This window comes from Hoplias malabaricus, chromosome 11 (genome assembly GCF_029633855.1).
Source record: "Hoplias malabaricus isolate fHopMal1 chromosome 11, fHopMal1.hap1, whole genome shotgun sequence".
Lineage (NCBI taxonomy): Eukaryota > Metazoa > Chordata > Actinopteri > Characiformes > Erythrinidae > Hoplias > Hoplias malabaricus.
In genome coordinates, this window is record NC_089810.1 from 13,909,206 (window position 1) to 13,935,038 (window position 25,833).

Here is a 25,833-nt window from a genome sequence, read left to right on the forward strand (position 1 = left end):
CAGTTAAAATATCTGACCGTCATGCCCTGTCATGTTACACCCTGTCAAAACCCTGACAGGGCCTTACACCCTTGTGACAGGGCCTGACAAATGAATAGAATTGTCCATTTTTATTGCCTTTAATATGTATTTAATAGATGCCATAATAAAATATTATTTTAATAGATAAGCAGTACATTGTAAATTTGAATGATTTTAAGTTTATAGACAAAAATTTAGAATATGATCCTAATTTTACAGTATAGTGTATGCAGCACTGCCTTTGAGTTTGCACGGTGTATAGTCATAATATTTTGACACATCAATATAATTTGTACTGTTGGCTTTAGGTAAAAATAATTAATTACTTTGATTTATTCAGTGTTTCCACTGTGTTGGCATGGGTTTCCTCTGGGTCCCCTATTTACTCCCACAGTCCAAAAACACATGTTGGTATGTGGATTGGTGACTAAAAAAGTGTGAGCGTGTGTTGCCCTGCGAAAGACTAGCACCCCCTTCTGTGTGTGTCCCCACCTTCTGCTCAGTGATTCTGTGTAGGCTCCGGACCCACTGCGACCCTGAACTGGATAAGCGTTTACAATGAATGAATGAATGAATATGCCAGGTATCTGGCTAGCTCCAATTCACCCACTGAACACCTTAGTCCTTCCTGAGAGATTTGGCAGTACCTGCCACTCACTGATAAAGGCTTGATAATATAATGAAAGAATAAATACATATATTTAAGATTTAATAAGACTTTGAGAATACTACTGAGAGGCATTTCTTTAAAAATCCAATTTTTGAGCATTTTTATTCCCTTTCAATATGGAAGATTTTTTTATTGTCACTGTGAACATATTTCATTATGAACCAATATATAACATTTTAACTTAATTCAAATTTGTTTAATTCAAAGAAGTCAAATAATTAAACGTTTCAATTTTTATGTTAAGTAATAATACATGTAATCAATAAATGTCCAATCAATCAAAGTGGCGCACGGGTTTGCGCGGGCCGCCATTTTAATTCTAAACGAAGACAAACTATTTGACTGTTGCGAGCTGCACTATGAGAGGACTCGGAGCTGATCTGCAGGTGTTTTCCAGGTGAATACGGCGGGGATGTAACGCTAGTTGTTCAGCAGGGCGCTGTCTGCCTGGCCCTTAACAGCAGGCTTGAACACCGTGTCCCTGGAGCTGCAGCTAATAGCTCTGTTCGACTCCACGAACATTGGAGTCGACTCTAAATCAAAGAGTCGATTCCACAACAGTTTAGTTTAAAATAGTTGAAGATCTACACATTTTTCAGGGTCATCATGAATTGACTCAAATTTGTAAGCTATGTCAAACAGGATTGTTAAAATGGCACGAGATTAATATAATGTAGATAAATTATGGAGGTATCCTGTCCCCATAGTAAGTTGTGGCCCAAAACCTTATATTGATTGGTTTATATATTGATAACCTTATATTATATTGATTATTGTCGTCCTTACTCAATTATACCTGATCCCGGTATTATTACTTTGTATTCAATGTTGTCTCCGCTGGACTATTAATGTGTCCGAATGTATCTGAAGCTGAGAAGTCCATTGATTTGGAGTCGACTCATTCACCGAATGCTTGGGACCGAAATCTCGATTCTTTTTAGGATCAACTCCCAGCCCTAGTAGCTAACTATAGGGAGATTAACTGTGAGTGCTGAGGTAAGTCCACAGTCGCACATATGCTGAGTTATGAACCTGTTTCTCTACTCGTTTATAGGTATATAGCTACATTGAACAGTTAACCCAAGATTATTTTTCGTGTAACCTGTTTCACGTTTTAGAACAAGCTTGGTTTAGAAGCTAAAGTTGACGTTTGTTATTTATCTCCAGAAGACGCGCGAATTTCGCGAGTACCAGAAGTAAATATCAGTCACAAAGTGTGTGTGTGTGGAGAACATAATGAGCAAGCCGAGGTGGTCGTCTGTGTTGAAAACAAGGACGGATTCTCAGCTTTGTTTTTCAGATTCTCAGTAATGGTTTTAGCTAGGATAACGTATTCGCTGATGCATTCGGTGGTAGCTATTAGAGTTAGAGCTGAATGGTAAACGTTTACTGTTGTTAACTGATTACTCGACCTGAAGTACCGGGAACTGCTGTGATTTGCCTTATTGTAGACATTGTGTGACATTGTAGAGAGAGCGAAAGAGAGGCCGCTGTTCTTCGACCTGAGACTCGGTCAGTAGTCAGGTGCTGCGGCACACCGCTGTTTCTCAGTGGGATTGTGAAGGAAAATATTAGAGCATGTTTTGTCTAGGAGTGTAGTGTAAAGACTGGAGTAACTCAGTACAGATGACAATGATAATCATCTGATCTCCATGCTGTAGTCATGCTTCATGAAATTAATTTCCTTTAATACAAATGATGTTGCTAGTCAAAGACATTGTTATGAATATAGTGTCCCATATCTATCTATCTATCTATCTATCTATCTATCTATCTATACATGCACTGCTAAAAAACAGGACCTCTGACAAAGTGAGGGTGTTCTATTTCAGACTAGATTTGCCAATATCTGATCTAGCATTTTCTGTTGATGTCCACCCAATACAGCTGCCTGGTTTTGGACCAGTAAATCTAGTGCTAACACAAATCAAGTTTGAATAAATGACCATTCTTTTTGCCTTTCCTGAAGTATAAAGTGTTGTTGGATTCGGCCTTTCTTTCTTATCAGAATCCCCTCTAGTCTTGAAGATTGTTTTGTTGTTGAGTAGATTTGTAATTTTCTTACTTAAACCACCTACGACTGCATGAATGGCAAATGAATTTACATTTTTATTAATTAATCAATATAAGCCCTGAATGATCAATGTACTGTATGATTTATTTAGAAATGCTTTTGTTTTCCCTATTTATTTTTTCCAATTCCATCTGAAACAACTATTCACCAGGCTTAAAATATATAATTAATAGACCTCTCAGAGTTGATTAGACCTAATCTCTCATTTTTTTCTCTCTCTCTCTCTCTTTTTACAGCTGTGTATTGTAATGTGACTTAAAAAAATAAAACAACAACCAAAAACCGTGCACTGGAAAGTCAGTTTATCTGACTGTACTGTTTAGGAGATCAATGTTTGTGTTGGACTTTGGACCTTAACTGAAGAACCAGACTCTCTGACTTGAAGGTAATTGTGTAAATTAAATATCCTTTTAAAAAGCTGGTCCAAAGATTTTAGGTCTGCCAGTCAAATAATAGCTTTTAACAGTTTAATTTCAATCACTTTAATACAGCATAAACAATCTGACACTATATTTAATAATCAATTTTGTAGCCATGAAACTGCTCTCCCCGCTTTTCTCTATCCAGTCCTCACGGCAGTAGTCATGTTCTGGAAGTTTGACCTGCACACAGCATCTCAATTGGAGAAGCTCCTGGAGAAGGAGGATGTGACTCTGAAGGAGCTGCTTGATGAAGATGATGTGCTACAGGAGTGTAAGGCTCAGAACCAGCGTCTCTTACTCTTCCTCACACAGGATAGCAACTTGCTGGAGCTCATCAGCCTCATCACACATGAGCCCCCTACGGAGCAGGAGGAGAAACTGCGTTACAAGTAAGAAGAGATGTCATTCTCGCTGTACTATAGACATCTTATCCAAAGTATTTCTTAAACCTCAGGTGAAATTAAAATGCAGGTACAGAACTACAAACTCTATTTAATCAAAAGGAGAAACTATATGAGGCATAACAGATGTATTAACCCTCTGTTGGAATAACAAACACCAATTAATCTTTTGTACATCTTTCTCTCCATGTTTTTCTCTGTCTTGCTGATGCTCAGATATGCCAACACAGCGTGTGAGTTGTTGACATCTGATGTGTCTGTCATTAATGATAAAGTGGGTGAAGATGATGCTCTCTTGAACACACTTTATAGCTTCCTAGAGCAGGACCCTCCTCTAAATCCCTTGCTTGCCTCATTCTTCAGCAAGACATTTGGCACCCTGATCAGCCGCAAAACAGAACAGGTGCACGAATACACTTGAAATGTGCATTTCCCTTTCTTAAATACATGTATATCTTTTGATATGTTAGGTACTTTTATAACTGAATTTTATAACTGAGTTTTTTTCATTTTCCTCAATTTTACCTACGCTACATTAGAATATTTTATCACTGTTGAAATGTTTGCAATAACTATTTAGAGAGTGTAAGATCAGTATAGTCTTAGATAAAGTTTAACTAATCTTCACTTTAAACAATTATGAGGACTCAAGGAAGCTGTCAATTATGATGTAGGATATTAGGAACAAAAATAAAAGACATGAAGATTGTTTCTTAAAGCATAGGCTACTACAGCCTCAGAGGGGTGCTCAGTAGAACAGTCCTCCAAAGAGCCTTCTGACTTTTTTACATTGGGATGCTTTAACAAAGCTGTATGGTGGTGTTGTGGGCAAAGCTCCCCCCACTTGTGGCTGTAGTGTGAAGCTAAAAAATATGCTCCTTCGTGAAACATTATTTTTCATATGGAAACAGCAGAGCTGTTTCAAAGAGAGCACTGGACCAACTTTAAACCATTAAAATATTCTTCAAGACCAGCTTCAATCCGGAGATCTTAATTTCAAAATCAGATCTCTCAGAAAATACGCTGCACATCTTGGCATTATACAACCATCCTTCACATTGGAACAGCTTTCAGTTATATAACATGTGAGAATTTAAGCCCCATTAGGCTGTAGCCTAGGCTTTCAGAAATTGATTTGGATTGTAAATGAGAGTATGTGAAAAAAGTCTACCAGTACCTAAATGTGAGTATTATTAAAATAAGATGTGATTCCAGAGTTTTCAATGGAAATGTAATACCTCTTGTTGCTTCATCATTACTCCCTTCTTTATGTGTCTTTGTCTTAACAGACAATTAGTTTCTTGAGGAAAAAGGATGGCTTTATAAATTTAGTGCTGAAGCACATGGACACTTCAGCCATGATGGATCTGTTGCTGCGGCTTATCAGCTGTGTGGAGCCAGCCTCCCTTAGACAGGATGTCCTAACTGTGAGTGGGTAATGCTATATTTGTTTAAGCAATGTCACAATGTAATGATTTATGTACTAATTATGTGTTACATTATACCTTCAGTGGCTTGATGAGGAGAGGCTCATTCAGAGACTGACAGAGTTGATTCACCCCCTTATTGACAATGAGGTTAATATATCTATCAGATATTTTTTATAAATTTACCTACCCACACACATACCTTATAGGGCACTTAAGCTTGATTGCCATTTTTGTTTACAGAGGCAGTCAAATGCAGCTCAGACACTGTGTGATATCATTCGCATGAGCCGCGATCAGGCCAGTCTGCTGCAGGATCATTCAGAGCTGGACCCTCTGCTCAATACACTGGAACTGTGAGTGTGGTTTTATGTGTTTTACTGGTGTCATATTTAAGAAACAGGTATAATTTCAAGATTGTAACCTTGTGAAATTCTTCCTTGTGTATGTGTTTTTTTTAGACAACAGAGTGTGGAATTCCTTTTAAAGAAAATGTTTGAGGAAGAAAAGAGTGAAATCTGCATTGTTAATGGGACACAAATTTTACTTACGTTATTAGAGACACGAAGAACAGGGTTGGTAACACAAATGTACACAATTTACTTACATCTATATAAGTATATAGTGATTGTCAGTTTAGCTGTATTTATTTATTTTTTTAAAATAGAGTGGAGCTTATTGACCCAGCATCTCAGGCGTTGGAAAAGTCTTACACTGTAAACAACAGCATCCTTCTGGGCATTCAGCCTTATCTAAAGCATTACCGCCACCTCCTGCTCAACCCACCTAAGGTACCACTCTTGAATTCCTCATACTTCTGTTTTCAGTGTTGTGTATTTGGGTTTTTATGGGTATTTAGATTCAACTCTCTTGCTTCACATCAACAGAGGTGCAGTATGCTAACAACTCTGGGGATTTTAAAGGAGCCCTTTGGAAATGCTCGTCTGCATGCCTGCAGAATTGTGGCAGCACTGCTTAACACTGTAGCACCCAGAATCCACTATGAGCTATGTGAATTGGATATGATCAACTTGATACTGGTGAGTCGTCTGCTCACATAATAATACCCACACCTACACTCATCATTTTTTTAATGATTCATTAATCTCACATATTTAATTCCGTTTATTTGTCTCCCTCTGTATCTCTAGGATCTTTTTTTTAAATTTACATGGAACAATTTTCTCCATGTTCAAGTAGAGCACTGTGTATCTGCCATTCTTCATCAGGCAGCACCAGATGGGACAACACAGGACAGTCCAGAGCCAGTGCAGCCAGAAAACACAGACATTGCACACCTTTGCAAAGAGGACATGCAAAACTCAGACAAGTCCCACATGTTGTCACATCAAGACCTAGTGAAGCATGTACGCCCATTATTTCCTCACCTTGTGTTTATAGTAACAATGTGTGAATGATTGTGTCTGAGCACTAACTGTGCTAATAATTTAAATGAAGCCAACTTTGGTTTAATATAGGTTTAGGCCATTTACATCATATGTATGCCCATGCATGGTCTTACCAATCATTTACACAATTCATACATAGAAAAGTTTTACAGAATTAAGTTAATTAATGTGAGTATAAAGCATGGTGGCGCAACAGGTAGTGTCGCTGTCACACACATGGATCTGGCATTGGGGGTTCGAGTCCCGCTCTGTGTGACTGCATATGAGGAGTTTAGTGTGTTCTGTTCCGGGTGCTCTGGTTTCCTCCCACGATCAAAAGAAATGTTTGTATTGGATTGGCGATGAAAGTGTCCATATGTGTGAGTGAATGTGAGCGTGTTTGTCGCCCTGTGAAGGACTGGTGCCCCCTCCAGGGTTTGTTCCTGCCTTGCGCCCAGTGATTCCGGGTAGGCTCCGGACCCATCACAACCCCGAACTGGATAAGGGGTTACAGACACTGAATGAATGAATATGTGTGTGTATATGAAATATTCTGCTATATCTTTGAAGGTGGTTTAGCCAGTCTGATTTCACATCTGAAAATCTTTGTTTTATTATTAATATTGGGATGGGACATCATTTTAAGTTTACCAGTTAAAAATTAATGGTTGGTAATCTATCAAAGGAAAGTGCAAATATTTGCTTCCATAATTAATAAGAATATTTTTTTAAAACATGATTGTTCATGCATATGTTCATAGTGGTTGTTGTTGTTGTGTGTATATGTGCAGCTCTTTCAGAAGTGCAGACTAGTACAGAGGATACTAAACGCCTGGGTGGAGAATGACAAATCACAGTAAGTAATAAATAATTATAAAAAGGATTTGTAAAAATGTGAAAACTGTAGTGGTAGTGATATTGTGCTAGTATCTGTGTGTATAAACTAATATGTTTGTTTTACAGGTCTGATGGTGGTATGAGGAGAGGGTACATGGGTCATCTTACCAGAATAGCCAATGTTGTTGTGCAGTGTGCGGAAAAAGAGCCAACACAAGCTTTGATCACACAGCTCATAAGTGGTAATGACCTAAAAAATGTTTGCCTTGGGTTGTTTTTTTATATTATATGCAGCTTTATGATCATTGTACAACCGTACAATGAAATTTGACTGCTGCATGTATTCTGGCATTGAACAGTCACTCACAAACACACACTAGTAATTAGGGGCTGTGAACACACACAGAGTTTTTGGGGTTAGGTGCCTTGCTCAGGGGCACTTCATGGATGTTCCAGCCAGTCACAGGGATCGAACCAGGAACCATCTGATACCAAACCTGGTTCTTTCTAACCATTAGGCCATGGCTGGGATAAAAGCTTATATGGTATTCTCTGTGCTATTTTAAAATTCTTGAAGCAACGTATACAGGTTTGTCTTAAGCTCAGCATTGTTTTAATAGTAAGTTATTGTAATATGACAACATTTATTTTAGATAACGCTACAATATTTGTTTGCTGTCTGTGGTAGAATTACCAGAGGACTATAAAGCACGCTGGCAAAATTTTGTGGATGAAACTCTCGCAGAGACCAACAAGAAGAATGCAGTGGATCTGGTGAGATATGCACACAGTCAAGGCTGTTGTACCACATACCTCCAGTTCGAATACTAGAATAAACCTGGGGAATTCTCATGACTCCTAAAGTTTACTTTCTTGTCTTTGTATTTTAAGGTTTTTTCAGACTACCAGATCCAGCAAATGACAGCAAACTTTGTTGATCAGTTTGGATTCAATGATGATGAATTTGGAGAGCATGACGACAGTATCAAGTAATTTAAGCAACAATTTATACTCTAGATTCTTTTTGTCATTATTTAGACATATACATATATCTAAAACTACTATTTATATCCATGTAGCCATGCTTGTCTGTCATGTATGGAATTGTTTCTGGTTAAATTTCTGTGTCTGTTTGTCTTATAGTGCAACATTTAATCGAATAGCTGGCATCAACTGTAGTCTGGTGGATGAGGGCGTGAGTTTTTTTTTTTTTTATCTTTTAGCTCACATTCTTAATCTTCTCTCTATGTCTGCACCTTCTTTTTCATTCTCTTTCTGATTCCTGTTATATTCTATTTCTCTGTGAATTTTCTGGTACCGTTTTTACACTGTTTGATTGAAGCTCATGTTGTTCTGTCCTGTATCAGCCCCCACCTAGAAGCTTTGAGGCCTGCTCTAAAGAGAAAATCCGTCAGTTTGATGATGCTGATGACGAGGAAGATATTTGGGAGGACAAAGAAATCAACTATGCAACACAAGTGAAGTCCAGAACAAGGTTAATCACCTTTCTCTTGTTCAAAATTGCTTACACTCATGTGCATGAGTTGACAATGTCAGTTGCTAATGCTGAACATTCTGTAATTCTCTCATGGGCAGGTTTGGGGTGACTTCAAGCATAAAGAATGAGAGAGATGTTGGACTTCGAAAGCATTTGGAATCACCTGACCTGGAGCGATTTCCTAAGCCTATGCAGACTCTAGATTGCAACCAGAGTCAGGAGATGGACAAGCAAGCATGTTCTCCACAGAGTCAGTCCCATACACACATGTTTTTGTCTAAACAAATATTTATTTATTTAAGTGTATTGTTATTGCTTTTAAATTTACAACAGTAAAAAATGTCCCTCTACCTGCATAATGAACACATTACATAATATGAAGAGTTTTGTGTATGCTTTTATCCTTCAGATGTCTTTCACTTTTCTCCTTCTCCCTCTTTGTAGGTCCAGGCTGGGTAGCAAGTTTTGAAGATGACTTTAATTTTAAGGCTGATTTTGCAAGCGTTGCCATAGACACAGGGTCAGGAGTGTGGGGCAGCTCAACAACTCAACTGAGTGACAGTGAAGATAAAGGCTGGGCAACATTTGGTGACTTTCAGCCTTTCTGCTGGTGAGTAACTGTGTGGAGAAAACCTCTGTGAAGAATATTCTTTAAAAAAAAAATAAAAAATAAAAGTCATATGTTATATTTATCATTCTGTAGCTCAGATTCTGGGCCCAGAAGCAGCTCTCCAGTAGACTCTGAAAATCAAGGAGCACAAAACCAAGACAAAGACAGTGAGTGCTCTCTTTTTGTATTTTTTTTTCATGATTACTGTCAGAAGTCACCCAAAATGAAATTATTCCTTATTTTAAAAGCATTAATGGTATTCCACGTGTTTCAGTGAAGGGCTCGGCTGCATGTGTGTGGAGTGTGTGTGGGGCAAGGAAGGCTCCCCTGGTGGCATCGGATAGCAGTTCTAGTGGTTCTGATAGTGAGGAAGAGGAGGAGAGGAGTGAGACTGTGACGGAAAGGGTCACTACTGGCAACGAGACTATAGAGGCCACAAAGGAGCAAGTGCCCTTCATCAGGTATACACAAAAAATATGTACTAAATCATGTAACATAAAACATGTATTAAATCATGGAGTTATTCCTGATCAGCTATTTTATGTCTTTCTGAGTTTAGCGAAGCTGATGCCAAATCATCAAGTGGCATGGCAGCAGACACTGTGGTGATGTCCATCACAGATAAACCTCTCGAGAAGGAGCAGAAAGCAGACTGAAGGTGATAAATCATGCAGAAGTTTAACTTCATTATGCGTGCATATACATATGCATTTATTCTAATGCAAATCTCTCTTTCTTCTCTCTTTACCACTCTTTAGGCAAAAATCCTAATTGTATTGATTCAGTGTTACAGATACTCAGTATTTCAGACCAACCCTATTGTTTGTGTTCTTTTGTGAAAGCCACTGTTCCACCAATGAAATATTTAATGCCTCATTTTCACAATTGCTTAGAGCATACTGTTTCTTTCACTTCAGCTTATTGAAAAGCCATTTTGAAATCTGACCCATTGCCCAGCAGCTGCTAGAATTAATGTGGCCTTGCCAGCAAATGTAAATTTCAGATTTCTAAATTTGCTGTCAATATTGCTACGTTGTTAGCAATATAGCAATGTTGCTAATGGCCCACAGCTGTGATATACTCAATTCACAGTCATAAATGGTTGGCTGCTATGCTTATCCTCCTTCTTTTTCCTCAAAGCCATGTGGTATCCAATTCAAAACACTAGTGGGAATGAGGCAAAAGGATGTGTTTTATTGCAGCTGTTCAGCTCAAGTCCAGTTGTTCTTAATGAATTTCTTGCATCTCTGCTGTTACATCCTATTAGCTACTTTTCTGGTTAATAGTTATAGCTCACCTATGACCACAAGAACTATAGTAGTGGCATCTGGCTTTTCACTACTGATGATGGATACTAAGAACTACTTTGGGCCAGATCCTTTCACCATATTTTCTGTGTTAGAGAGAATGAGTGATACAAATCTTTTTAGGTAGACTACGAGGTATACTCCGTTGAAACTTGTGTGTCTACATGCAATAATGTTGCATTCTGTAGCTAGCATTAGGAAGTACAGATTACATACTCAGTTTTTCTGCTGTTGTTTGTTTTGTTTTGTTTTACAGTTCATGATTTCATTGTGTATACATTTGTGTGACAGTAGTGTGTGTTTGTATATTTATGTCAGGTCCTTTCAGGATTTGTACATGGCCAGATCCATGCGCTCAGTGTTAAATTTGTTGAAATAGTCTTTATTTGATTCCCTGAGATCAGCTTGCTTAGAATAATTTTTTGCAGCTCATTCTCAGTCATTTGCACCCACAGATTTAGTCTTTTCATACTATGATTCACACAATATACACCACAGGTATCAACACACAGTGGTATATTGGTGGTATTTGTTCAGTTTGGGACATGGCAACTTTAATAATTTATTATTATTATTAATTTACATAAGGATTATAATTTAAAATTCACAATCTGTTGAAATTTGGAAATTTAAAAGGATAAAACAGCTACAGTGTGTTGTAAAAAATTATTGATTTTTTTTTTAGTTTACATGACCCAGTTAAAGCAAATTCTAGGAGATATAATCTAGTGAATATTTTTTTATGTATATATCTGGAAGTGGCGATAGTGATGCAGATAAATATTTATTAAAAGGCGAAATAAGGTTTAAAATTTACCTGTTTGTATCACAGAGAAATGTCAATATATTGCAATTGTTATTTAAGTTTACATATTGATATATACTGAAATTTAAATAATTGAACCTAAAATTTTCAGCATATCCAGTTAGTAAATGTGTAGAAACATTCAAATATGTAATTTTGAAAATTATTTTGCTGCCACTGAGCCATGTTCAGACCCTTGTTTGGGCATGCTTTATCCATGTCATGTTAGTAATTACTGTATGATTGTTGCTTTTCAATGTTGTGTAAGTAATTTAACATACAGTACATTTTTATGAGGAGTTACTAGCAAAATATGATATGTGGGTGTGTTTGAAATAGAGGCAATAACAAATTGAGTGCTTTAGTTATTCTGTGGTATTCTTTGCATTTACACTCAGACAAGCTGAATTTTTCATTCAGTTACTTGATACTTGATTTTGTGTGTGTACAAATTCACTGTACCAGAAGCTCAATCTGTTTTGATTTTTTGCACGTTTGAAAACTTGATTTTTGATACCAAAAGTTGTACGATGAAAGTGATGATGATGATGAGAGTAATTTTACACTGTGTTATGCTACTGTGTACATGGATGAGAGTTTGCAAACTCTTTATTTTGTAATTAATATGCATATGTGGATGTGTTTGCGTGCACCTATGTGTGAGAGGTATGGTCATTTGTGTTAGAATGTAACTCTAACTTTTTTTTTTTATTAATTTATAATTTTTCTTTCTGTCTATTTAATATACTTTGCCAAAGTCTCCAACTATTCTCAAATTTAAACAAATGTATCTCTTGGTTAAGTTATTTGACCTCTTATTTGTTTTCATTTTATATTCCTTTTTGGAAAGCAGGGTTGCATTGTTCTTAAACATTTTTTTTGTCCTTTCACAGCATTAGAGAAAGATTCTTTACATGTACTGTACGCATCTACAGTAATTCAACACTGCCTTTGGATCAGTGTCTGTGACGCTAGTCTTTACTATCTTTATCCTGTCTTCCAAGTTCACACACTAGTAATCACTCAGTCTGTAATTATGTTCTTCTTCATGTAGAAGCACACACATGGTAGCATATTCCTTCTGGTTCACATTCCTGTATGAATTGTTTTGAAAGTGTGGTAACATTGGGCGGTCAAACTAAATTTAACCCCATATAACTTTAAAAAAGATAAAATAATTTCTTATTGAATAGATGCACACACCACATAGTATTAACATAACTGTCAAACTAATAAATCAGAACTTGTGAATCAAAAACACATAGTGTAATTTAGTGATACCTTAACTGAACACAGTTTAATAATATTTCTCATAGCTGTTCCACTTTAAAAGTGCAGGTGCACTGAGACATGCTCTGTGAAACTAATAATATTTAACCTTAGATCTGTTCAGGTTCAGCTTTAATTTAGGTGGATTCAGTGCCAGTGTAATCAACTTGTTTGTAACTGTCATGGTATTTGGTATATTTTAGTTACCCTTACTGTGCTTTTGCAGGTTAGTAAAAATCTAAATTCACTTTCTTTACAAACACCTAATTTAAAGTTGGACAAACATGTATACAAATGACTAAAACATATGTCATCATCATGGTTCAGTATTGTATGATATCTACTGCCTTCAGCATCTGTGTGTTTGTGTCAGTCTGGACTTCATCATATAGTCAGATGCCTTTTGTATTGTAAACTAATGCTGGTGGTTTGTGTTTTGTATAAATGCAATACTGTACTCTGCCTTTACTCTAGGCTTCAAATTCTAATCTCAAACAAATAAACAATACAGTTGTGTCCTGATGGCAGCCTTCATTTTCTAAAAACATAAGAACCTACAGATGTTATATTACAAAGTATACAGGTGCTTAGCTTGTAGTCATTATAATTCAGGGAACTTGAAGCTGTGTCAGTGTGACTTGACGTCCATCACTGAGATTTTTGAAGCTGTTTAATTTGGATCATGATAAAATAGGACACAATTAAATCATCCTAAGACCTTAAAGGTTTTGCATTCTACAAGTGAACAAAGATTAAATCAGGTTGAATAGACATGTTTTCAACCAGGAGAAGATTTGTTGATTTGTAGATAAAATACTTTTCTAGCAATGTCCATAGATGCTATATTCGATCACCTGTAGAAAGTGTTAGATGAAACATAATATTGTTAATTAATAATTAACCTCACTTCCACTGGTGCATGGTGACACTCAGAAGACAATTTATACAAATGTCAACCTTAATATGTAAAAACAAACATGTTCAGTGTGTTGATATAATCATATGTATTGTGCTCAATAAGACCAGCGACGACCTGCTATGATACTCCCTGTGTAGGAGTATGCCATTTTTTACTGACTGAAGCCAAACATCTTTCTTACTATAATTCATTTTAATCTTTAATTCATCAAATAATTAAAGGGTTATAGTTTACCTTTTTACTAATCTCTTGGCAGTGTTGTGCTATGATCCGGTTTTACTCGCTGTGAGAGTACATTCATGTCTGTTACTGTAGTGCAAGTGGAATTTCATCTTTATGAGGAGAATCACAAACCAAAACTAAGACTATGTAAGATATGGTTCAAAGTATTTAGTTCAGTTGTTCAGGTTTGCATATAAGTCAAGGTACAATACACAATCTTTTTCAGAATAAAGCATAGAAAATATAATAGTAAAGTGCACAGCATTTAAAGTCAAATAAACACCTTAAACACTAAACCACAAAAAGTTTAAAAAACAGTAATTTACATAGGTTATGTGTAAAGAGGAGGCAGAGGAGGGGATGGACATGGAAGACAACAGTGCTCCTAGAGGACGAGAACCCTCACTCCAGCAGGGAGGGGCGTCTGAATAGGAAGAGGCATGTGTTTAACTGGGGGTGGGCTTCCCTGTGAGTGAGTGAGTGTGTGTGTGTGTGTGTAAATATTTTCTCAGGGCTGGTGGAACCTGTCTGTCTGCTTTGTTAGAGAGGACACAGCTTGAGGTGGAGAGGAAAAGCACGCAGAAAAAGCGACATTGGACACTACACAAGTATATGTGAGAGACACAGAGCTTTTACACTACGTTTTGTTCAGGCTGGACACTGCAGCTGGACTTGATGTGGACTAACATAGTGTGTGTGAGTGAGGTATTGGCTTGTGTGTGGTTCTCTCAAAACATTAGGGCATGTTTGTTGTTAAATATGTGAGATGCTGATTTTGTAGTTTGGGCTTGAGCTTGAATGAGTTTGTCTTAAAGAGAGAGAGAGCGGCCCTCTCATGGATGAGGTTCTGTGGCTATGGGGGGATGTCAGAGTTACAATGGCTCCGGGGACGAGGCCTCAACCACTCTTGCTGCACACTACAACGACCTCAGCATACTTAAACTGTGAGTATGAGACCCTGTCTCTTTCCCTTTCTCTGTCTACCTCTCACATACACACAGACGCAAGCAACAGCAGTAGACAGGCAGCAAAATGTGGCAGAAAGAATGCACATGGCAGACAGATGGCTATTGAAAAGATAAGGGCCAACATACCTTTAGAGAGAGAGAATGAGTGAGAGACAAAGTGAAATTAAGCGTAGGTTGAATGAGAGTTTGTAAGGAACTTACTTGATAGGAAAATTAATACTTAAATACATAAAATGTATTTTTATACAAATATACACCCGTGTGAAGAAACCAGAATCGGCTAAACTAGATTTCTGAGAGAAACTTCAGTTTTAAACTGTATGTCCTTCAGGAGAAAACCAGCAACTGTCCGTGAAGAATGTGTTTATGTGTAAACATGTATTTGTATATTTACATATTACGTCTATTGCTGTCAAGTCAACTGGATAGCTTTAGGAGAAGCCTAATAGAGGATTGAGGTTTTACTGAAATTGAAACTCATGATTATTAGACAATTTAACAGTTGCACTAATCTGGGGCCACAAGCTTACTTTATATTCTAGATCCAAAAAAGAATGAAAAGGTGAATGGCCTTGGAGCAGTGTGACCTGTGCTAAAATAGTTAACCTCATGGTTAGATATGGGACACTTAAAAGAAACTATAAAAATTGCTTTCTGTAATTTTCATGCTTTTTTAAATAGTCTGAATCATGGGTTTGCCTCAGCCCTGTGCTCAGGAGTTTGACAGGACAAAATCCCTCAACTGCGGGGGACACTGTCATTGTGCATTCATTCTGTGGGATGAAAGGGGCAGTGACTAAACTGGGGAGTTTGACAATAATGCGGCAAATCAGATGAAAAATATAAATTGAGAAAAGTTAGGACTGTATTTTGTTAAGACAGATTAAAAATAAAGGACTAGTCAGATATTGTCTAAAGTTGTCTACAGCTGATGACTTTCATATGGTTACACAGAGTCAACAAAAGAGAGTTAGAGAAATCAAGAAATGAATAATAAAAAATGAATTAAGTTTAATTACAACTCTAACTCCAGAGGCATCTGAATGCAACGTTGTTTATATCTGCCCGGCTGCCCTGGCCTAATAGTTAAATGTTTAGCATATGATTGAATAGATAAATTGAAACAACAGCTGGTGCTGCATTCAGCCACTCCACATCAGAGCAACCCATTTCCTCTAAACTGCTTCAGCATGGTGCTGTGTCAGTTACTGCCATTCTTCTCAAACAAATCTCTCTAAAATCACCAGCTAAAATCTACACCCGATGATAAGTGGAGGGTCATGCACCCAGTTTTAACCCAAACTCGTTTCCTCATGTTTAGTCCCACAATCCAAACATTGTTTTTCCTTGTTCTGCTCCCTGGGTTTAATAGTGGGAGCAATGCACCAATGGTTCGTTGAAAAATTGCATAGAAAATAGATTTTCCCCAAGAAAAATACATGTTTAATCAAGAAATCTGTGAGTTTTTTTTGTGTTGTTAAGAACTGGGATACATTCAAATGAGGTGATAACCAATATTGTTGGAACAGGTCTGGAATCCTTTGATAGTCTCCATACACACATTGATAGGTGAATGCTTGCATTCCAGTTCTATGAACATTGTATAGATCCATTCAAGATGCAGTGTCAGTGAAAGTCTTGGTATGGCATAGGACTAGTGGAACCTGTTTTATTGGGCTGGTATTTATAGATGATGCTTTTTGGTTATTTATACTTAAACTTAGTGACGTTGTATAGACTCAATACAGTTAATATTGTCTGTAAGCTTATCACTATTTAATGGTGTTACTTTAAAAAATAAATGTATGTAAAACGTAATACTTCATTAAGTTAAACACATTGCGCACAGGGCTTGCTTTCACAAAAGTCACATGTTCTAATGATACGCTAAAAAGCTTTTAGAAACAGACCAAGATTCTTTAGTGGACTTAAGGCATAGTTCATAGGAAATGTGATCAAGTTTTCTCTCATCTGCCCTGTTGTAAAACTAAGACAATTACAATATACTTTGGTTAATGTTTGTGTGTGTCTCTCTCTCTCACACACACTTTGACTAAATACTAAATTTAGTAATGTATGATTTATTTATTTATAAGGCTTATTATTTTGTTATTACTAGGTATCTGATTCTGCTGTTATAACCACGAGGAGCTGTTCCAGGAATGAAACCATTCTAAACCTCACCCCATACTGGGCAGCACATAAAAGTCCCATTCATTGGGTTATAATAATCTCTAAAGCACTAGAAATGTGTGCACCATCCCAAACATTATGCAAAATATACCTCAGAATTTTACATTATAACTGTCTTCTTTGTGTGAATATTTCACAATGACTGGATCAACAGAAATGCTCTTAATTGACTGTAAAACTGAAACCAAAATGCCCTCAAAAGCATTACCGAAGTATACAGCTCAGTTAAGTCATACTCATACAAAAGGCAAAGAGGTGTGTGAAGTATTATAATTGTTTTTTCAAGTAAGAGATCAAGGTAAAAGTATTCTGGATGAATACCCATGTCTCTGTACTCCCTCTCTTTCACAAACGCAAAATAGATCAACATCATGACGTGTTTGTTTTTTCAGTCAGAACAAGGCCATACAGTCTAACACTTACGCACAAAGATGTTTCTCGTGAATGATCGGCCATTTCAACGTTTGACATGGAGGTCAGCACCTGTTTTATCAGGACTCTGCGCGTAAAACATGCATGTGTGACGCTGCTGCTTTGCATGCAGGGAAATAAGCCTTGTTTGCTTTGGAGAGCTGCTCTCTTTCCAGGATAAACTTCAGGACTAGACATTTACACACTGCATCCAGGAGCAACTCCCTGTGTACACAGCTTAAACGAGTCTACCTTATGTGTGTATACATGGTGTGGGTGGTATAGAGTAGTGGCTAACAACTCCTTACTGAACACAGGAGAGGTTAGAGACTCTTGATGCTGAATGCGCCTGTGTAGTATTATTAAAGTGTAGGTCAGTATAACAGCCTTGGTGTTTATATGGTCTCTGATTCTTACTGATGTCTACATAATGCTGTAACATTCATATAATAAATGTCTGTAATATATAAATACAGATACAACAATAGCATTACATTGGATTAGACAGCTTTTCTATTTCTGTGAGTTTCATTTATTTCTAGAGTTCAATGCCAATAAGATTCTGCAAAGAAATATATAGCATTTGTTATCCATAATAATGTATTACAATCATTGATGTAAATATTTATATTAAAAAGTGTATTTTATAACTTTTGATGTACAATTTTCAAACTGTTGTATTGTCCAATTATCCCACTTTTTGGATAAGAGGCTACAGACAATGAATGTATGATTACGTCCAGTTATGAGAATGTTTAAGTAATGTTTGTGAGCTCAGAGTAAGGTGAGGCACATTTTAGATGAAAAAAAAAGTAAAGTAGGTAAAGCATTCCAGTGTTCAAGTACAACTACCCATCAGACTCGTCCTCCGAGACCTCTTCTTGGGTAACACAGAGCATGTTGCTGTAGGTGCTACAGGGCATTTGACAGAATTGTAATGTTTTTTTATTTTTTTAGTTAGTTTTTTACTGTGGAAATGGTCTTAAAGGAACCGTCAAATGTCAGCATATTTCATTTTGAGTATTAAAAACATACAAGAAAAACATGTGTGATTAAAATAAATTATGGCAATTAATAGCCCTGTGAAGGATTGGCGCTCCCTCCAGGGTGTGTTCATGCCTTGCGCCCCATGATTCCGGGTAGTCTCTGGACCCAGAAAAGCGGTTACAGATAATGAAAGAATGTTTGTATGGAAAGGCAGGAAGCATAATAAAAGGAATAAAAACTAGCAGAAAAATGTAGGCCACAGGCCTTTTACTAATATAAATAATAAAATAATGTAAATTAAAATATAATAAATAAATTAAAAATTATTAAGGTGTCCAGCTGGCTCTGATCGCACGTTAATATCCACTGACATTCAGAGCTTCACTCTTATTATTATAATTATACACAAAATAAGATGTAAAATATCCTATGCCAATCCATTAGAAGCCTCACATCCAATTCTCATCCTACCAGCAGCTACAGTTTCTATTGCTTCAATCCTACAGATACACCCTAAGGTTACTGTAACCGTTTATGATTCGATCAGCAACAACGTATCCTTAACAACTACGGTTACTCATTGAGCCCAGCCCATGAGTACCCAAACCACCCACTGCATCATTATCTCTTTACAGGGGTCATCAGGTAGGAACCTCCCCTCCTGTGTTTCGTTGAATTAAGCCCACGACACCTCCAGAAGGTTCAACGGTGAAGTCTGTAGTCCCAGACCCACCCCCCTTCAAGCCAGCTTTACAGTCCTACCTTACCCTTAAGCATCAGCAACCGTAAATCCATAATGATGACTAAGGCTGTACCTAACCCCACTGGCACCGTTAATGCATGCTCAGTGCCACCAGTTCCATGCGATCTTTACATGCTACATACATATTTTTCAGACTAACACAGATACACACTGGTATCTAACAGTGTGCCAATGTCTTGTCCAGTTGAGATGACTGCCAGTTTGTACCAGTTTCTGTGTTAATTTGTATCAGAGAGAAGGCGTGAATCCACACTTTCCAAAGCATCTGCATCAGAATGAGAGATTACATTTGTGTGTGTGTGTGTGCATGCATGTGTTAAACAGGAAGAACAATAATATACAGAATGCTCCATCACTGGAGGAGAAGCCATACCTGCAAGAACACTTCCTGAGAGACCGCATTGCTGACATTGACCTATTCACACTCTCTGCTCTACCACACAGCCTTGAGCAGCAGGAGTGGATAGCATTTAACAGTGAGCTCACACACACTCAGTGTTACATGTACAAGTTCGGTAATGTCTAGAAACATAAAATGCAAAGACCAGCATCAGCACATAAGCTTAAGCTCACCCTACTGTGTGTCAAGCACTGAGTAGATAGACGTATAACCCCCAGCTTTGGGCTGGGGAACATTGGCACTTAGTTCTCTAGAGGGAAGGAGCTCCACCCAATACATTTGGTATTGGTAAGCTAGAGTGGCTTTTGTGACTCAAAATAAATCCTAAACTCTCAAACATCAGAAACTGAATTTATAAATCTTGTTGGAGAGGCATCAAATCCTCAAACAAATGTCCCAATGTCTAATATAAAGGCCTCCTAGAAGAGTAGAATCTATTTATACAGTTTACTACAGTCACTACAAGAACCATACTTGCTTAACATCTAATAGAGTACACCACAGTCCTTAACATGGGTCGTTGTTAGAAGTTGATCCATTTTATTCATGTCACCTGTGAATGGTCTTAATACTTCAATTCAGTGCTGTACTTGGTCAATATCTATATTTTGGTTTCAGATAATTCTGTTCTTACTATGTAGTTCACATTATCAGAAATGAATTCACACAATTTTCAAAATAACTAAGTAAATAAATGAATAAGAATTAATTTACATGAGAATTAAAATTTCTCTCCTGCTTTTTTTCAGCCATTTCTTTCTTCCAGAATATCACACTTATCTCCAGCGCTCTCTCTGAATTCTGCACCTTAACAACCTGCCCAACAGCCAGTGGCCCAGGAAACAAGTGAGGAATCTCAACAATCACAGACACATTCAAACTGTTTGATACATCAGTGGGGGCCCTTATATATCCCTTGTATATTATACACATTTAACTACTGTAAGAAAAAGGACATCTCTCCAAATGCAATAAAAGTTAATGATAGGGCGATGGGGACAGTCTGTCTCTGCTGGATTTTCTAGTTTTATCCTTTTGCATTGTGTTTGGACACACACACGTGTGTGTGTGTGTGTGTGTGTGTGTGTGTGTGTGTGTGTGTGTGTGTGTGTGTGTGTGTGTGTGTCACTACAGTGGTTATAATGATCAAACAGCCAATTTGTGCCTGCTCTGTGATGGCCCTGTGGGGCTGCTGATCATTGAACAACAGGTGAAAGTGGCGAATAAAATATGCAATGAAACAGATGGACAATAGTTTGTAACTATAAAACAATGAAGTATATCTGTATGTCCAGTGGAGCTGAGGTAATGGACAGTGAATATAGAAACGAAGTCCTAATGTTACAGCTGATCAACGTGTGTGTGTGTGTGAATATATCATCATTGTACACTGAAAACCAAGTATCTAAATTTTTCAGGATTTTATTTGTTTGTTACATCATAAGAACAGGAACAGGAGTCTGTCCTTCACATAAGGAGCTGAAATTAGATATGAAGGCAGTTCTAAGGTTAATATATTGTGCAGATTTATTTAGACTGTGTTTTTTTGCAGGGTGTATGAGTGGACAGATGAGCAGGGCAGGAGACTTAAGTGTTCAGCTCCTCTCTACACTGACTATGCCTTGTCATACATTCAGGAACTCCTCACAGACGAGAATGTGTTTCCCACCAGGGCAGGTAAAACAACAACAACAACACCACACACACACACACACACACACACACACACACACAGAATACAGCAGTATTTGCATTTTAATGGTGTGAAATCACTTAAAATGTATTTCATCATAATTTTATTTAACGTAATTTATATAATTACTGCAAGCTTACGTTTTAAGTCATTATTTGTGTGTTTGTGTTCATAGGTGCACAGTTCCCACCAGGATTCATGTTCCTGGTTCAGAAGGTGTTTCTGCTGCTCTTCCGGACCCTCGCACACTTGTACAGAGCTCACTACAGAGACGCAATTGCCATGGAGATACACCCACAACTCAACACACTCTTCACACACTTCATCACCTTCACTCACACATTCAGACTGCTGGAGCCTTCGGAGACTGCACCACTTGACGACCTGATCACAGCTCTTCTGCTGTAACACACACATATGCTGTGCAAAAGTCAAAGATCACCCTACATTTATTTCATTTCCAGTCAAAACAGCCATTTATAAAACTTAGCTAATGCAGTTTCATAATCGAAGAGAAACTTTAAAGAAAGCACTTAAAATTATATAAATTTCCACTATCGGAAAAAATTGTTGAAAGAGATATGTAAAAATGGACGGACAATCCTAGAGCCCAGAACACAGTATTGTCTATTGTTTGGGATTACTTGGATCACAAGAAGCAGAAAATACATTTAAATTCTTGAGACTAAATTTTAGAGCAGTATAAAAAAATGGCAGGAAATTTCAGGAAAAACTGATACCTTAATATTCGAAGATAAAATAAAGGCAATGTGTGAACATAATAAGCACTAATTTACATATTTCAAATCAGATTTAGTTATTGAAGCAGTTTTCTTATTAAATTGTATATTTTCTAATCTTTTTTAAAAATGAATAACTTGTATATAATTGCTGCTTTGGCGGGAAATTATGAAGTGTGGTCTCTGATTTGGCACCACACACACACACACAAAATATGGTCTCTGTGTCCCTTGACTGAAATGTACTTCAGTGTTTCACTATAAGGTGAGTTCTGGTGAGGCTGGACCATGCTGTAGATGCAGTGGCTGACCTCTGTGTGGACACTAGCCAGTTAAGGTGATACTTTGATGAATTTCACAAGACAAAGTTCAAGCTTCAGAATGGCTGCTAATATTCTTTTTATCTATACAACATATTTTGCGTATATATGTATATCAGACACTACATAAGCAAATCTGTCTGATGATATTAAACTCCAAAGATTTTGAGTTGAGTGAGTGACGGTTTAGACATTGTGGTTTCGCAGTGGTAATTACTGGTAATATGCTTCCATTACTGAGCTACTTTAGCCTTGTGCTTCAGATTAGAGACATTTAACTTTGGGATAAGGCAAAAAATGCACAATTTTGCTGAACTGTCATTATAAGCAGCATGATGGACCCTGTGGGAGACCACTCAGAGAGTTCTGAAGAAAGACTAGGGTATGAATACTAAGGTATGGACAAATGGAGCAATAGGACAGTGGTCCTGGGTGTGTGTATGTAGGTATACAGATCAGATTCCTTTCTTTACCCAAAGGCCTATTGTAAATATTGAGAAGGCCACCATGTTAACGACACACAGACACACACACACACACAAAACATCTGCTTTGGACTATAAATCTATTTGCATTGAGTATCTTGTCTGACTGGTTTGAAGAGGAATAAGATCCTTTCAGACACACGCGCTTCACTTTACCCCTTTATCTTGTGTGGAAATTATTTATAGCATGTATGGCCATGTTTGTTAATGAATGCTCAACAATATGAAATAAAAAACTTTTACTCTTTATTTGGTCTTTTGTTCATACATGCACACCACTAAACACATCAAACACAAAATATGTACCTCACAACTGTGGTATTTTTTCCATACATTTACTCAGAGAACTTAATTGTAACTATGAATAATTCTTTTACTTTTCCCAGATATGTCCAGAAAGGGTACAGATATGTACTTTTCCATTGGGAAATTTTTATAATTTATAAATTAAAAGCATTGTTCGTACCTCCTTACCACAGCAGGAGCCTGTTTTTCCTCACAATCTAACACACTTTCCTGATGTTGAACTGAAAATATAGGTATTATAAAAAATATTTACTATTTACCCATTTATTACGGAGCCCCTAAGGTGACATGATTTAGCAAGTCGTGGCCATTATATAGTATTTTGAGGCCACAAAGTAATATATTGAGGCCATTATATAGTATTTTGAGGACACAAAGTAATATATTGAGGCCACAAGATATTTTGAGTCTCCAAACAGTTTTTCAAATAAGGAAAACCAATGAACTGACAACAAGGTCACGGTCACCAAAGACTCACTGATAAGCATGGTAATTGAAGGCTAGCCCTTCTGGTCCAATCCCCAGAAAAGTTACTGTAGCACAAACAGCTGAAAACGTTCATGCTGAATATGCCAAAAATGGGTCAGTGTGCCCATGCAGTTCAAAGTCCAATGCTGAAAGCACATACAATAGGCATGTAACCATCAGAGCTCAACCACAGACCAATGGAAGCAGCTGGCCTTCATGGCTACATTACACCCTAACCCCATTACACACTTCAAAAATGATTCGGAAATGATTTGAGGTACATGATTTGAGGTACATGATTTCCAGTACATGTGCCAGAAAAAACGTTTTGAACTATGAAGTACCTACCTTTGAAATAAATGGATCAGAAACATGGCATAAGCAGTATCTGCTGCTAATGTCTTGTTGCCAGGTACAGGAAGACACAATCAGAGGTCAGCAGTGAAGAAGAAGAAGAAGAAGAAGAAGAAGAAAGATTAAAATAAGTAAAATATTTAAAATTCAGACTTACATGCTTATATCAGTTATTTAGCTCCATACCTGCTCTGACATGCTGGTGACATGTTGACCTCAGATTGTCAGCAGGGGGCAGCACCTGCTTTGCTCCAATGAGGACAGAAAAAAAAATCTCTCAAAACCCACAATGGGTCTAGTTTAATTTGCTTAGATAAGGTTAAGGGGCGTGCACACAAAAGTAACTAATCGAGACTTACTAAATGAGAGGGGGGGGAGAGAGTGAGAGAGAGAGAGAGAGAGAGAGAGAGAGAGAGAGAGAGAGAGAGAGAGAGAGAGAGAGAGAGAGAGATTATGGATAAGGTGACATGTATATTTCTCAGCTGCTGTGTGGAAGGTGCAGTGGTCCAGTGAAAGGCCCTTTGAGAGATCAGAGGGTCCTGTGTCTGACTCTGACTCTACCCTATACAAAAGACCTCAGGTGGCCAGCCTGCCACTCAAGCTTATCAAAAGTTTAAATAAATGAAACACTTCACACACGATTATAAATTTCACCACGTCATATAACATGAGCCATCCACAGTATCATCACAACCTAATTTTGCATTAAATATTTTTATTTTAGCAATTTCTCTCCTGGTACCAGGCTTTCTGGCACAAAATAATCACTGAATGCTTTACAGCACAGCCAAAGAAATCTAAGCACTGATATAAGCTTACTGCATACTACACTCTTACATTCTAACCACTGGCCCAGGTCAGACACCACTTGCTGTGCCAAACTAAAATTACTCTCACACCAGGTATTTCCAAAAGCAAATTCTTATTAGAATGACATTTTAATCACTTTCCATTAAAACTGATGAGTGTATGATGAACATTTAATTAATTTCTGGTGAGTGTATGGTAGTAGGGGAGGGACATCATACACACACACACACACACAGAGAGAGAGAGAGAGAGAACAAAAGCAGTTGGCTCTGTCTTAACTAAGTGGTGCATGAAGACTGGTATATCCAATTGCTGTCCAACTTGAGATATACACTAAAACACACACACACACACGAGCAGTGAACTTGTAGATACCAGCTGACATGACCCTGCAGATTTGTCCAGCAGGGCCTGAAAGTACAATCCCTCACCTATAACATGGAGGAAGTGGAGTCTGATGATTTGTCTCAGTGTAAAATGTGTCACTGTAGTGGACAGTATGTGTAAAATCGCTGTTAACTCTCTAAGGTTTGAAACACCATGAGCTGCCACAGAGGTTTCAGGGAGCCTTGGAATAAACTCTGGAACTGTACCGGGATGGAGCACTCTTTCTAACAAACACCAGCTAGCTGAGCAGTCTTTTTCTTCTTTGTCCCCATAGCTTAACTTTGCCACAGTAATATCCTCTACCCTTAAAGGGGACATATTATGACTAAATCACTTTTTCAATGCATTTGCAAATTAAGTTGGGTACCTGGACCCTACCAACCCACAAAATGTGAAAAATGACAAACCATTCATTATCAGCAACCCTTATCCAATTCAGGGTTGTGGTGGGTCCAGAGCCTACCTGGAATCATTGGGTGCAAGGCAGGAATACACCCTGGAGGGGGTGCCAGTCCTTCACAGGGCAACACACACTCATACATACGAACACTTTTGAGTTGCCAATCCACCTACCAACGTGTGTATTTGGACCATGGGAGGAAACCGGAGCACCCGGAGTAAACCCATGCGGACACGGGGAGAACACACCAACTCCTCACAGACAGTCACCCGGAGCGG

At 37.7% G+C, this 25,833-nt stretch overlaps 2 protein-coding genes across 4 annotated transcripts; both read left to right on the forward strand.

The window, feature by feature from the left end:
• Positions 1–1,588: 1,588 nt before the first annotated feature.
• On the forward strand, positions 1,589–13,244 carry ppp6r2b (protein phosphatase 6, regulatory subunit 2b). Of its 2 annotated transcripts, none has more exons than XM_066684694.1 (23): positions 1,589–1,687; positions 3,002–3,150; positions 3,333–3,576; positions 3,805–3,991; positions 4,878–5,015; positions 5,100–5,165; positions 5,259–5,371; positions 5,477–5,605; positions 5,683–5,806; positions 5,903–6,055; positions 6,167–6,382; positions 7,195–7,259; positions 7,367–7,482; positions 7,929–8,014; positions 8,132–8,229; positions 8,384–8,435; positions 8,608–8,735; positions 8,837–8,988; positions 9,183–9,348; positions 9,442–9,515; positions 9,623–9,809; positions 9,908–10,006; positions 10,107–13,244. In XM_066684694.1, the coding sequence occupies exons 3-22, from the start codon at positions 3,350–3,352 to the stop codon at positions 10,002–10,004; spliced, it is 2,574 nt and encodes an 857-aa protein (XP_066540791.1). In that variant the 5' UTR covers positions 1,589–1,687; positions 3,002–3,150; positions 3,333–3,349; the 3' UTR covers positions 10,005–10,006; positions 10,107–13,244. The 2 variants fall into 2 exon arrangements, with proteins under 2 accessions (XP_066540791.1, XP_066540794.1); XM_066684697.1 differs by having other exon boundaries at positions 5,477–5,590.
• Positions 13,245–14,365: 1,121 nt separating this feature from the next.
• On the forward strand, positions 14,366–23,061 carry LOC136709825 (MOB kinase activator 2). Of its 2 annotated transcripts, XM_066685350.1 has the most exons (6): positions 14,378–14,484; positions 14,686–14,814; positions 19,517–19,668; positions 20,342–20,438; positions 21,145–21,269; positions 21,461–23,061. In XM_066685350.1, exons 2-6 carry the CDS (start codon positions 14,726–14,728, stop codon positions 21,691–21,693), a joined length of 696 nt encoding a protein of 231 aa, XP_066541447.1. In that variant the 5' UTR covers positions 14,378–14,484; positions 14,686–14,725; the 3' UTR covers positions 21,694–23,061. The 2 variants fall into 2 exon arrangements, with proteins under 2 accessions (XP_066541446.1, XP_066541447.1); XM_066685349.1 differs by having other exon boundaries at positions 14,366–14,814.
• The last annotated feature ends 2,772 nt before the right edge of the window (positions 23,062–25,833 follow it).

Bases quoted from the DNA above. Each gene is read 5' to 3' on its own strand.
- ppp6r2b (XM_066684694.1), top strand. From the start codon at position 3,350: ATGTTCTGGAAGTTTGACCTGCACACAGCATCTCAATTGGAGAAGCTC. The intron at 5,606-5,682 runs GTACACAATTTA...TTTTTAAAATAG, and splicing joins ACAGGGTTGGTAACACAAAT to AGTGGAGCTTATTGACCCAG. The intron at 8,230-8,383 runs GTAATTTAAGCA...TTTGTCTTATAG, and splicing joins GAGCATGACGACAGTATCAA to TGCAACATTTAATCGAATAG.
- LOC136709825 (XM_066685349.1), top strand. From the start codon at position 14,726: ATGGGGGGATGTCAGAGTTACAATGGCTCCGGGGACGAGGCCTCAACC. The intron at 19,669-20,341 runs GTGAGCTCACAC...GCTTTTTTTCAG, and splicing joins GGAGTGGATAGCATTTAACA to CCATTTCTTTCTTCCAGAAT. The intron at 20,439-21,144 runs GTGAGGAATCTC...GTTTTTTTGCAG, and splicing joins GCCAGTGGCCCAGGAAACAA to GGTGTATGAGTGGACAGATG.